Source organism: Chenopodium album, chromosome 18 (genome assembly GCF_948465745.1).
Source record: "Chenopodium album chromosome 18, dcCheAlbu1.1, whole genome shotgun sequence".
Taxonomy (NCBI): Eukaryota; Viridiplantae; Streptophyta; class Magnoliopsida; order Caryophyllales; family Amaranthaceae; genus Chenopodium; species Chenopodium album.
This window is the reverse complement of record NC_137851.1, coordinates 45888933-45902331: the sequence shown is the minus strand read 5'-3', so window position 1 is coordinate 45902331 and position 13399 is coordinate 45888933. Positions and strand designations below refer to the sequence as shown.

Genomic DNA, 13399 nt, shown 5'->3' with positions numbered 1-13399 from the left:
GATATTATAATTATGCATGACTAACGCAAAAGTTTTAAATTTGGTTTTATTAAGGACCTATAATGGTTCCAAGTTGTAGGTTGATTTTATTTTACCACGTTTGACTTTGGTTTGACTTTACTTTCGTTGATTGACTTTTCAAGTGGACTTGTTTTGAATTGTTTTGAAATTATTCTTCCGCTGTGTGTCTTTGATAGTTGCCTTAGCCGTTTTTACGGTGGCGGTAATATCATAGATGTTCCTATTTAAAGTTTTAAACAGGGCAAAACAGGTATTTTAAAAGAAAGGAATCTCTAGGGTGTTATAGATGCAAACCCAACCTCTTTATGATGTATGGAAGCTGATTTAGGGGTCAAAGGTTCCTCCTAAATTGGTACACTTTCTATGGAGGGAGTGCAAAGGCTTCCTTGCAGTGAGGGAAACGCTACATTTTCGTCACATGGTTGAGAATAAAACTTGTTCGATCTGTGGGAATGGGGATGAATCAGTAATACACGCCATTTTTTAGTGTACTACAGCTAGTAGTATTTGGAACGCAAGCACTTCCCCCCCCCCCCCCCCCCCCCCCCAATTGCTCAAGCTCCATCTATGTGCTTCAGTTCAAGGCTGTTGTGGCTAGCATCAAAAGTCAGTAGTGAAGAGTTGCGAGAGATGGTTACTCTGGCTTGGGCTGCTTGGTGGTGCCGCAACCATATTATTTTTGAAAATGCGAATTTATGTTCGGTGAGTGTGGCATCTAACCTGCTGAAATCAGTGCTTGAGTATGGGGATTATGTGAAAAGAGTGTTCATGGGGTAGGGAGTTCTAGTTCTGCCATCAGCTTCATCTTAGGTAAAGCCACACTCGGGGATGGTAAAAATTAATTGTGATGCTTACTGTGGGAGTGAGACGGGGTTGGGGGTTGTGTTTACAGATGAAACAGGAAGACTGCTAGTTGTGACTGTGCGTAAAGAGTGTTCGGGGTGGGACTCCGCTGTGGCTGAAGCTGCGGCATGCCGTTATGGACTTCAGTTGGCTACTAGGCTGGGCTATGGGGCTGTGATTCTGGAGACTGATGCTTTAAAGGTCGTGAATGGGGTCAGGAAGGTGGCTGGCAATTTTACTCCTCTTTCCCTTCTAATTGATGATATTAGTGTAATTTCTCAATGTTTTGATACTTTCTCGATTTCTCATGTAAAACGTGCGGGTAATTCCTTAGCACACAATGTGGCTAGGTGGGAGTCTAGAGGTTGTGATGAGTTTGTTTGCTTAGGTCCATTTCCTCAAAGTATATTAACTTTGGCGGAAATTGATCTCTATTAATATATTTATCCGCAAGTGGTTTCAAAAAAAAAAAAAAAAAATGGCAATAAATCCTTTCTTAATTTCTGCTACTTCCTCAAGTAAATTCGTCATTATCTAAATGGATGTACTTCTTGTCTCGTCTATTGTCTTTCCTTCTTTCATATCCACAACACATTAAATTTGTTGGTAGTTAAGCATGATGATCGATTAGAAATAAAAAAAAATTGCACACACAAAAATAGAATAAACTTCAACCGCTTGAAATTAAATTAGATAAACTGATAAAGCAGTAAACATAGTTTGTGCTACAACAATAAACAAACAAATGTAGCAGGGTAATTAAACTATTTAGAAACACAATTTGAGACTGGTAAATGAAGTTCGTTGTTCTAAACAGTTTAGTCCATTGCTATTTCAGATTACTCGAAAGCCCACTGGTTCTCCCTGCGAACTTCTTCCTCTTCCTCGGGTGTGAAATCATTCTTGATATTGAAGTGCTTCCTTATCTGCTCGGGTGACTTGCCCTTGATCATATCCGCCACACACTGACAAGTTAAATCCAGCAGACTCTTAATATCCATGTAATTAGCAGCCTGCATTCACACACATAATTGATTAATCGATCATGAAAATGTAAATAAAAAACAAAACAGGAAAACATTCACTAAATGCATTTAATTAGCAGTAGTTTACATTTACCACGCAAAATTATTTTAGTTATACTCGATCATCAATTAATCATGTATATGTATATATAATATATACTCATATTAACGAACAATTACATTTCACTAATGTATAACACTATAAGGGTCTGTTCTCATTGAATGAAATGAGCTGAGCTGAACTGAATTTATTAGAGCTAAAGTGAATTGAAATGAATATTTTATTAGAGAAGGAAATTGGGAGCTGAACTGAACTGAAATTATTAGAGCTAAATTGAACTGAAAATAATCTGATGAGAACAGACCTAAGTATTAACAAACAACTCATAACATACATCTCTAAGCGCAAAAGTTAAACTAAATAATATATGTCGATTATCATAAAAATTAAACTAATTTATATCATCAAAAATTAAAAATCATACATCATGAAAGACCCAATCGGATGTGGCGACATGAATTTCAGATTTAATTAAAAAGACACCAAACATCTGAACCCTAAATCTTGAACTATTAAAACAAACAAAAACCCTAAAAATAAAATAATTAATCATGAAATTAGCCCTAAAATAAATCAAACAAAAGAAGCAAAAAGAAATCGAAAAAACAAACTAAAAATATACAAAATTAACGTGAATAACATATAAACCAATATCAAGAAAATAGATCAAAGTAAAAAAAAAAAAAAAAAAAAAAAAAAAAAAAAAAACTCACAAGAATGAGATCAAAGAGGATTTTCTGGTCGACTTTGAGGAAGTCAGCATCCCATTGCTTGAGATCATCATTATTCGGGGTTTCGGATTCAGCCTTCTTCTCTTCCTCGACATGTTTTTTGCAGTACTCAATGATCTTTGACAAAATTGTTGAGCTCACATTTGGCAGCGGAATTGGATCGTTGCTTTCGCTGATGTCTTCGATCAGGTTCTTGATGGTTTGAGATAGCATTGCTGCTTTTTCGTCGACCTCGAAACGCTCATTATCGGCACTCTTGAGGATTATCTTCCTGGAAGAAGCCATAGCAATTGAAGAAGGAAGTAATTGAAAAGTAGAGAAAATTGGAGAAAAAGAGAGGAATTGAGTATTGGAGTTCAGTTCAGTTCAGTTCAGTTCAGTTCAGCTGAGTTCAGTTCAGTTCAGTTCAGTTCAGCTGAGTTCAGTCAATGAGAACAGGCCCTAAGAAAGACTAGAGCTGTATTTATAGAACTTTTGGAACAAGGAGTTTCACGTTTATTTTAAGCCCATGTAATTCCAAAAGCAATACTATATATGGTAATATACAACCTTTACCTCTTTTTTTTTTTTTTTTTTTATTTATTTATTTTTAAACCAATGTAATTCCACAGTTTTAAAGAGTGTTTTAATAACTTGATTTCTACCACTTAAGCATAATTGTCTATACATATCTGAACTTATTGGTTACGAAATATCGAATTAGGATAGTCATTTATTAGCATGTATAAAAACATATGACAACTTATTTACTTGTCAGTCTTATCTTATCTGGATCATCTTAACCCAAGTGTAAACCTCGTGAGTCAAACAAGACTTAATTGAGTGGTTTTCGTAATTAATGTTAAAACCGTAAACTAATTCCTTATATGTGTTGATTTACAAACTGTTTCCCATTGTACCATCCACATAGGATTGGTGGAAGTTTCAATTTTTTAATTATCCGAGCATCAAACTTGCTAATAATAGAGGTTTTTTTTTTTTTAAATAATACCGTAAATTCATTAGCAATTTTTTAAATAAAATATATTAGTTGCATAGCGATATATTTCATAAACTCATTATTGTAACAGGCGGTTTTCATTTAATCATATTTTTACATATAACTGCTCAAACTAATACTCAAATTTAAAGTCTCATTTATCTTAACTTTCCAATAATCCATTCGTAATTATATTAGTGATTTTATGTATAGAACCACTAATACCATTAGAGGTTTTTTTATACTGAACCACTTATACCTTTAGAGGTTATGCAGTTAGTAAAACCGTCATAACCATTAGCGGTTTACACTGGCAATAAATAAAAAATAACCGAAGCTTGAAATCGAACCTATATGGGCATTACACACGGAATTTGGATGACCATTTATTAACAGGCTATGACAGCTCATTTTTTGTTAGTCTTATCTTATCTGGATCATCATAACTGTAGTGAAAAGTATTGTGAATCAAACAAGACTTAATTAAGTGATTTTCGTAATTAATGTTAGGATTTTTTGACAATTATCACCTACAATTGTTGCTGTTTTAGCAATTACCACCTACAATTTTTTTTTTTTTTTTTTTTTTTTTTTTTTTTTTTTTTTGAATTTTACCACCAACTATTTTTCAAAACATCAAAACTTTTCACCTACTTGACTCTCAACTCAAATGTGACGTTATATAAGGCCCATTAACTACATTTTCCCTCCTTTTCTTTCATAAGTATAGTGAAAAATATTGTGAATCAAACAAGACTTAATTAAGTGATTTTTGTAATTAATGTTAGGATTTTTTAAAAATTACCACCTACAATTGTTGTTGTTTTAGCAATTACCACCTACAGTTTTTTTTTTTTTTTTTTTTTTTTTTTTTTTTTTTTTTTTTACCACCAACTATTTTTCAAAACATCAAAACTTCCCACCTACTTAACTTTCAACTCAAATGTGACGTTATATAGGGCCCATTAACTACATTTTCCCTCCCTTTCTTTCTCTCTCTCTCAATTTCTCATTCCCCTATATTGTACTCCTCTTAAAATTGGGGAAAAATCAAATTAAATTACATATTCATGTTAATTATTTCACGAATTGAAGTTTTTTCCCCAATTTTGAAGTTTCTATTTTTAAATTTTTCTTAGGCTAAAAACTTGCTAAATATGTTAGCGTTTTTTTTTTTTAATAAACAGATAATTTCATTAGCGGTTCTTTTGATAAAATTGCTACAGCTATTAGCAGTTTATTTCATAAAATCGTTAGTGTTATTCGCAGTTTTCATAATAATAACGGTTTTTTTAAAACCGCTAAGCTAATTTCATTGGCAGTTTTTATAATAAAACTACTAGTGAAATTAGCAGTTTATTTTATAAAATTTTATAATTATTAGTGTTATTCATTTAATTGTATTTTGACATATAAGTGCTCAAACATTAGTACTCAAATTCGAAGTCTCATTTAACTCAACTTCCCAATAATCCATTCGTAATTATGACAGTGGTTTTATGTATAGAACCACTAATACCGTTACAGGTTCAGTCCGTTTTTACTTTTAGAGTTTACAATTACTATAACTGCCATAACCATTAGTGGTTTTACATTGGTAAAAAATAAAAAAAAAAATAAGCGAAGCTTGAAACTGAGCCTGATGTATGGACATTGAAAGGGATTAACGAATGTGCTAGCAAGTTTGCGATTAACGACAATTAACAACAACGAAGGAGAATTTACCGTGGGAAACCCGAGAACCGGGAGAAAAACCCACCAATCCCCTATGGAGCAATAATTTGATGAAGAACAATGTAGTTTACAAGCTTTCAATCCCCATGAAAGCTCCCACCCCAAACACACCCTCTCAAACACTCAAACCCTAAGTGTATGGGTTTACATGAGGCTTTCTCTCTCTACATCTTTGCCCTCATCCTATTACTCTCTTACAATGAAATCATGAGTATATATACTCCAAATACAAGGCAAATAATCCAAGGGCTAAGAATATAAGTTACTAACAAAGAAGAAATCAAGACCGTAAAATCGAGGCTCAAGTGCAATAAAACAGAGCCCCGAGAAATCCAGTGGAGCGGCCGCTCCAAAGGATAGGAGAGGGTGCTCCAACAAACTGGAAGAAATTAGCCAAAACGAGCCTCGAAAGAGCGGCCGCTCCGATTTCCCCTGCAGAATAGCTTCTCGTAAAACAGCCATATCTTCCTCGTTTCTTGGCCAAATTGAGCTTATGACCAGTCATTAGAAAGCTCTTGAGACAAGCTATCACCTCCAACTTGAATAATCTCAATATCATTCCTATATCTTGAGATATTATCATTTGAAGTCAGCCCTTTGTCATCCACCATTGCTTAACACCAAGCAATAGCCTATAGCTTAAACTCCTAATCTATGCACCCCCTTAGCCTCCTTGAACCGTTCTCCACACTTCTCAAACCCAACATACATTACATACGAAATTTGAATAACCATTATTAACACATAAAAACTTATGACAACTCGTTTTTAGTTAGTTTTATCTTAATTATTTGGATCATCATAACTCAAGTGAAACATATTGTGAACCAAAAAAGGATTTATTGAGTGATTTATTTAATTTATGTTAAAAACATAGACTAATTCTTTATATGTGTTGATTTTAAAAATATTTTCCATTTTAATTACCATCCATTTTAAAAATATTTTCCATTCTGAGGCTAAAACCTGCTAAATATATAATGGTCGATTTTAAAAAGTAATAAACAACTAATATCATTATCATTAGTGTTTCTTATAATAAGTAGATGTTTATAGATACTTTTCTAATTATCCGAGGCTAAAAATCGCTAATATTTGTAGCGGTTTACTGAAAATAAAACGCTAATTGAATTAATTAACGATTCATTTAATAAAACTACTATTGACATTATTAGCAGTTTATTTCATAAAATTGTTATTAATATTAGTTGTTTTCATTTAACATCATTTTCATATATCATTGCTCAAACCTTTACGCGTATTCGAAATCTCATTTGTCCCAACTTCCCAATAATCCATTCTTAAATGTGATAGCGGCTTTGTGTATACAACCGCTAGTCCACTACTATCATATGCTAAAACTATATAATTGATTCACTTACTTTAGTTTTATACTCAGCTCCTTAGCAAACATATTATTTTAATTCAATTTTTAAGATAGAAGTACATTTTTTAGTATTTAAGTATTGAAGTTGTTAGAGATATGAAACATAATCGATTTTGGAATATATATTAGACTTAAATGGAACCTAAGCTATTATAGGTTGTAACTTGAATGAAACCTTTTAATTGATTTTTGAATATTAATTCATGTAATTTAACTTGATTGATTATAAATTTAATTGATTTCGGAATGTATACTTGTATAATGTAACTTATTTACCTATAATCGATTATGAGTGGAACATAAGCTACTTGATGTGATTTAACCTTATCGCAAGATAGTTGATTGAACCTTTATAACTATTACACCTAAAACTTTATTTGTTTCTTGATGAAGAGAACACAACAATTGAAAATAGTGAATCTTAAAAATAATTCAATGAAGCAGTAAACAATCCTAAACACTGTGATGAGTTCTTCAATGAAGCAGTAAACATAGTGAGTACTAAAACATTAAACAAACAAACGTATGTAGCTAGATAAAGTTGTTCTTATGTTTCCATTGCTACTTGAGTTTTACTCGAAAGCCCACTGGTTCTCCTTGCGAACTTCTTCCTCTTCTTCGGGTGTGAAATCGTTCTTGATGTTGAATGTCTTCCTTATCTCCTCGGGTGTCTTTCCTTTGATCATATCAGCCACACATTGACAAGTTAAATCCAGCAAACCTTTGATATCCATGTAATTAGCAGCCTGCATACCATCATCACACATTATTAATTTTGTTATTGCTCTATCATTTGACCACGTAAATGTATATATTATAAGAACATGTTCGCTTATATTTATCCGTTGTAACAATCCTTAAATTATATTAACAAACAACTCATACATGGTACATCTAAGCAAAAAAGTTTGGTACAATATTATGTTTAATGCGATGATTGTGAAGTCAAAGTGTTAAACTATTATCATATTATTAAAAATTATGATAATCATATATGATAAAATTATATAACTAACTAATATAATCCCAAAACAAAAACTAGCTAATATTTAATTAAAGCCTTTTAACAAACACAAAAAAAAGAAAAAAAAATGCAAAGAACTCGTAGAACTCCAATTTGCTCATTGAATTCATATGGACGACCCAATCAGACCTAAAATCAAGATTTAATATAATTTAATCGTACAAATATAATCAATTTTATTTTATTTGTAAAATAATTCAAGCCCAAAAGTTAAAGACTAACTAGATTTTATAAAGACAAGAAAAGATTAAGGTAGTCGTATTATTATACTTTCGAACCCTTAAACCCTAAAAATTATTTTAAACATTAACTCAAACCCTTTCAAATATAAAATAATTAATCATATATACACATCCGAACCTAAGCCTTAAAAAGATCGATTAATCGTAAAATTAGCCCTAATAATATCTTAAATCAACAAAATAAACTAAAAAAAAAAAAATTAAAGTCAATCACAAATCAACAAAAATAAAGAAAATAGATCAAATTAAAAGAAAGATACTTACAAGAATAAGATCAAAGAGGGTGTCTTGGTCGACATTGAGGAAGTGCTTATCCCACTGCTTGAGTTCATCATTATTAGGTGATTCGGAGTTATCATCATTAGCGTGTTTGTTACAATACTCGATAACCTTAGCGAGAATTTTAGAGGTGACATTATGCAGCGGGATGGGATCGGTGCTGTCGCCGAGGTCCTCAATCATGTTCTTTATTGTTTGCGAAAGCATTGCTGCCTTTTCGTCGACGTTGAAAGTCTCTTTATCGGAACTCCTTAGGATTATCTTCTTGGATGAAGATGAAGAAGAGGTTGATGCTGCCATTGCTAATTAGGTTGACTGTTTTAAGGTTCGGAAAAGCTAAGAAATTTTAGAGAGAGAATTTTTGTTGGGAGTATGAAAGAATATGAATTGATGATGAGACTTTGGTAAGACTTCGTTGGTATTTGCAAATTTTATTTTATTTTTTTTGACTAAATTCTAGTTGAAGTATACTTTCCTTTTTTTAACACGATTATTTTTTATTTTTATTTTTTTAATGTTTGCCAATGACATGGGTGAAATCACACAAACCGACCTTTTTTTTTTTTTTAAGTCTTTATCCTTTTGTTTTGGAAACTAATGTATTTTTGTAAACAAAAAAATTATACTCTGATCTTTCTATCGTAAATTTCCAAATTTATAAATTTATTATTGAGATAATTTATACCTTATCATCGTTATTGTTACTAGAATGTTATTTGGAAAGTTAAATAATTTTAGATAGTGGGATTCAGTTTGAGGAAAAAAAAATTAGTCAGGTAATTAATATTTGAAAACAAAAATTTATTTTTGACCATTAAAAAAATTTAACAAGGTGTATATAAAAGGTTTTGTAAAATTGAATAATTAGGGTTTAAAGAATTGTGGTAAAAGATTATGCGATGATATCTCTCTCCTCAGCTGATTCATTCCTCTTTGAAAAATTCTACAGTGGTCATTCTTAAAATGATCATCACTATTCTTAATTTTTATTGGCTAATTTTTCCTTTTTTTGGGGGTTTGGTCAAACTTGTTTTTGGATTATTTTTTTTCTTTTTTAATTGATTTTCTTATTTTTGAAAATTAATATGTTATTTATCAAAAATATATTTTTTATTTTCATTAATTTTTACTAAAATCAGTTTTTGATATAATAAAAAATAAAGATTGAATTAACAAAATTAAAAAATCAAAATATCGTTCTATTCTAATCTTCGTCAATGTTCTTCTTCCATAGATGAAAATAACTACCAATATCATAATCTTTATCCCTTAAAGACAGTCACACATCAACGAAGATTGAAAATATGCATCGATCGACATAGTATATATGAAATTTGTGTTCGCTCAAAATCGGGGTTCGTAGTTTAATTTAAATCCTAGAACAATACATGTTATTTTGACTATCACAATCAAGGCAAAGGATACGATGCATAATCATTATTCACCCATTATGTTTTGCGAAAATTAAAAAAAAAAAAATTGTTTTCCAATTAGGGTTCGTGAGACAAATTGGAGAAGAAACCATTTTTTTTTCGAAGTCTGTTTGATCCAAAATAACTAAGCTGAAATTTTAAAGCTTGTTTGTGTATAAGGTATTCACCAATAAGCTAATAGGTCATTACCGCTAACAAATAGTTTTATTTTTTTATTCGTCTACGATCCTAAGAAGTTTTTAAATCATATTTAATGTTATGATTATGATGGCTTTTGTAATTATATTTATGTTATCATCGAACAATTTTCATTAGATTATCAATACAAATTCAATTTAGCTATTAATAATTGATAAAATTACAATGAAAACTTTAATCAACATGTTCATAATAAACAGAAGGTTATGCTCATATACATTATAGGTCATTACATTATGAAACAATATGGGCCTGTTCATATTTACTGAACTAAGCTGAACTGAACTGAACTGAACTGATTGGAGCTGAACTGAACTGAACTGATTGGAACTGAACTGAACTGAACTGAACTGAATTGAGCTGAAATGAATATTTTATGTGAGAGGAAAATTAAGAGCTGAACTGAACTTAACTGAACTGATTGGAACTGAACTGAACTGAACTGGACTGATTGGAGCTGAACTGAACTGAACTGAACTGAAATTAAGTAAATGTGAACAGGCCCTATATCAGGCTTATGTCATGTAGTGTTTATTAAGAAATGTTATTCAACTAATTAATAAGTATCAACGAACAACGATCTATGAATTATTTAATATATTTAATCTGGCACTGGTGTGATTTTTGAAAATAAATAATAATAAAAAAAAAAAACTATAACATTGTTTCCCCAAAAAAAGGTTAATTAACAATTATATTTATGATCAACTTATCAATTGAAGTCTAAATGTCTTTTAATATTTGACAAATAATTGCCAAACTTATGTTACAAATCTTACAATATTCCAATTTAAAAGATCACGTCTTTAATATAAATTGAGTTATTATAGTTAATTGCTTACCATCTTGTATTCCATATATTGATATTATCCTAATAAATTAATAGGATGAAATATTTAATGATCCTAAATTAGGTTCATATAAAAGGGATATAAAATAATCTTAGTATAGTGTAGTATATTCTAATAATTGAAAATTTCCAAAATAACTGTTAGAATAGAATATATTAATTATATATTCTATGATAATTGTATGTATATATGTATCTAATATAGTTAGTATATATCTTTCTTTTTTTTTTTTTTTTTTTTTGGAAGACAAGTATATATCCTCTTTCCTTAGCTTTAATCTAGCATTATTGGGATAGCTGTCATACGGATTTTGTAGCCTAAGTTGAGGCTTGTAATTTGTAAATATATCCTTTGTTTAGCAATGCAAAAGTCACAGAATCAATTTTCTTCAAAAAGGAATCAATAAGACAATAATGCTAGATTAGCTCAACTGAATACCAAAGCTAAGGAAAGTGGATATATACTAAGTATATTAGATATATACAATTATCATATAATATATACTAAATATATTCTAACAATAATCCATGGTCATCACAAACGAATAAAGAGTAAAACTGTTTGTTATAGGTAATGTCCTATTAGCATATTAGTGAATAGCTTATACACAAACAAGTTTTAAAATTTCTTCGTTTTTTGGATCAAACATGCTTTCGAAAAAAATAATATGCTTTGTTCTTCACTTTGCCTCACAAACCCAGACTGCCAAAAAAATTGATTTTTTTTTTAAAAAAATAATTCGCATAGATATAATTAATGATTATGCATCCCTTGATTGGGATTGTCCAATTAACATATAGTATTTTTTAAGATTTAAATCGAATCCAAATTCGTACATACAAACCCCGATTTTGAACAAACTCAAATTTTGCATAAACTATGTAGATCGAGATCCATTTTCAATCTGCATTGATGTGTTAGTTTACATATGGCACAAAGATTCTAATAATGGTAGTTATTTTCATTTATGGATGAACAAAGATTCTAATGATGGTGGTTATTTTCATCTATGGATGAAGAATATTAAATAACAATGAAAAACAATATTTTGATTTTAATTCTTTTAATTTAATATTTATTTTTGATTTTATAAAAAATTGTTTTTTATAAAATAATTATGAAAAAAAAAGATTTTCTAAAAATCAGAATTTAATTTTCGAAAAAAAGAAATTGAATTTAGAAAAGAAAAAACGAGAAAAAAAAAAAAGGTTTGACCAAGCAATAAAAAAAAAGGAAAAATTAGCCAATGAGAATTAAGAATAGTGGTGGTTGTTTTAAGGATGACCATTGTAGAAACATCCTTCTTCTTTTCTTTCTTTCTCTCTCCTCTTATTTTTTCTAGGGTTTTTTTTCATAGCCTCTTTCATCATATCTCTATGATTATATCAAAACCATATTATATACACCATTTTCTCGTATAATATATGGTTCTATTTTTATTTTTCCACGGCTTTCTTGAACTGCATCTCTATTTTTCATGACATTTTTCATGATTTTAGGTAATTCTTGTAAAAAAAAAAATAATGTGAAAATTCTGGGTTGCGGTTCAATGAAGCTGTGGGAAGATACAAATAGAATCACCCAATTATTCTCCAACAATTTTTACTTATTTGATAGTATATTCAAGAATCAACCATATTATTATTATTATTATTATTATTATTATTATTATTATTATTATATCTCAAAAACATACAAAGTTATACAACCTATAGAAAATTAGTGGAAAGCCGAGACACAATCTGGGCCCCCACTCCTCTAGCTTTAGAAAAGCTGATCCTAGTAAAGATATAAGCTGCAACATGCGCCCCAATGTCCTGAGTGTTCGAGAACTTATGGATCTGCTTCAGCCATGCAACAGCCTCCTTTTCTAACTCCCCAAGAGAAATAAAGAGAAAGGAAGGAAGCCATATCCAATTGCTTGACAACTGGATTCGTAGTTGACCCGGTTCCGATTGGCCGCATCAGTCACTACCTGTCCAGGAACAAAGTCAGAAAGCCGAGACTGTGTTAATGGAGAAGGCCCTGTCAAGTCAACACAGACATTACGACCACAATCCCATGAATAAAGTAACACATCTGCAGGTTTGAGAGCCCCGCCGTTCCCTCCAGATAACCCAATGTCCACCTCCTTTCTAGCTGAAATCCCTAACCGATAGCAAATATCAACAAGGGTATCCCGAACAACATTATACCGATGTTTAATGCCCACAATACCAGCACAAGACACCGCGTGATCACCGAAAATATCCCCAGCAAAAACCGTTGAACAAGTAGAGCACGGCGTCGTGATAGAGAGAACAATGGAACACCCAACCGGTAGCACAGCACACAGCGATAAGTCTTGGCGTTCATCGTCTGACCCAACCCCGAAATAGGGACCGCCTTAAGCCAGGCAGAGGTGTGATCTCGTTGCTGTGATTTCCATAATGCTGATTGCCGAGGAGTTAAAGAATAAGCAGATTCTGCAGAAGCGGTAACCTTTGTGAAATATATATCTGCCAATTTTTTCATGAGTTTAGGGGCAGCGACCTCACTAGGATTATTATTATTTTTTATTTATTTATTATTATTATTATTATTATTATTAT

The 13399-nt window shown here is 31.0% G+C and overlaps 2 protein-coding genes across 2 annotated transcripts; both read right to left on the bottom strand.

Moving 5' to 3' along the window:
• Positions 1 to 1591: 1591 nt before the first annotated feature.
• On the bottom strand, positions 1592 to 2969 carry LOC145590939 (SKP1-like protein 1B). Its single transcript, XM_081647323.1, has 2 exons — positions 2664 to 2969; positions 1592 to 1877 (listed from the first exon to the last, which is right to left on the bottom strand). The coding sequence occupies exons 1-2, from the start codon at positions 2964 to 2966 to the stop codon at positions 1704 to 1706; spliced, it is 477 nt and encodes a 158-aa protein (XP_081503449.1). The 5' UTR covers positions 2967 to 2969; the 3' UTR covers positions 1592 to 1703.
• A 4384-nt stretch (positions 2970 to 7353) lies between these two features.
• Positions 7354 to 8626, bottom strand: LOC145590938 (SKP1-like protein 1A). The gene is made up of 2 exons (XM_081647322.1): positions 8312 to 8626; positions 7354 to 7527 (listed from the first exon to the last, which is right to left on the bottom strand). Exons 1-2 carry the CDS (start codon positions 8624 to 8626, stop codon positions 7354 to 7356), a joined length of 489 nt encoding a protein of 162 aa, XP_081503448.1.
• Between the last annotated feature and the right edge of the window lie 4773 nt (positions 8627 to 13399).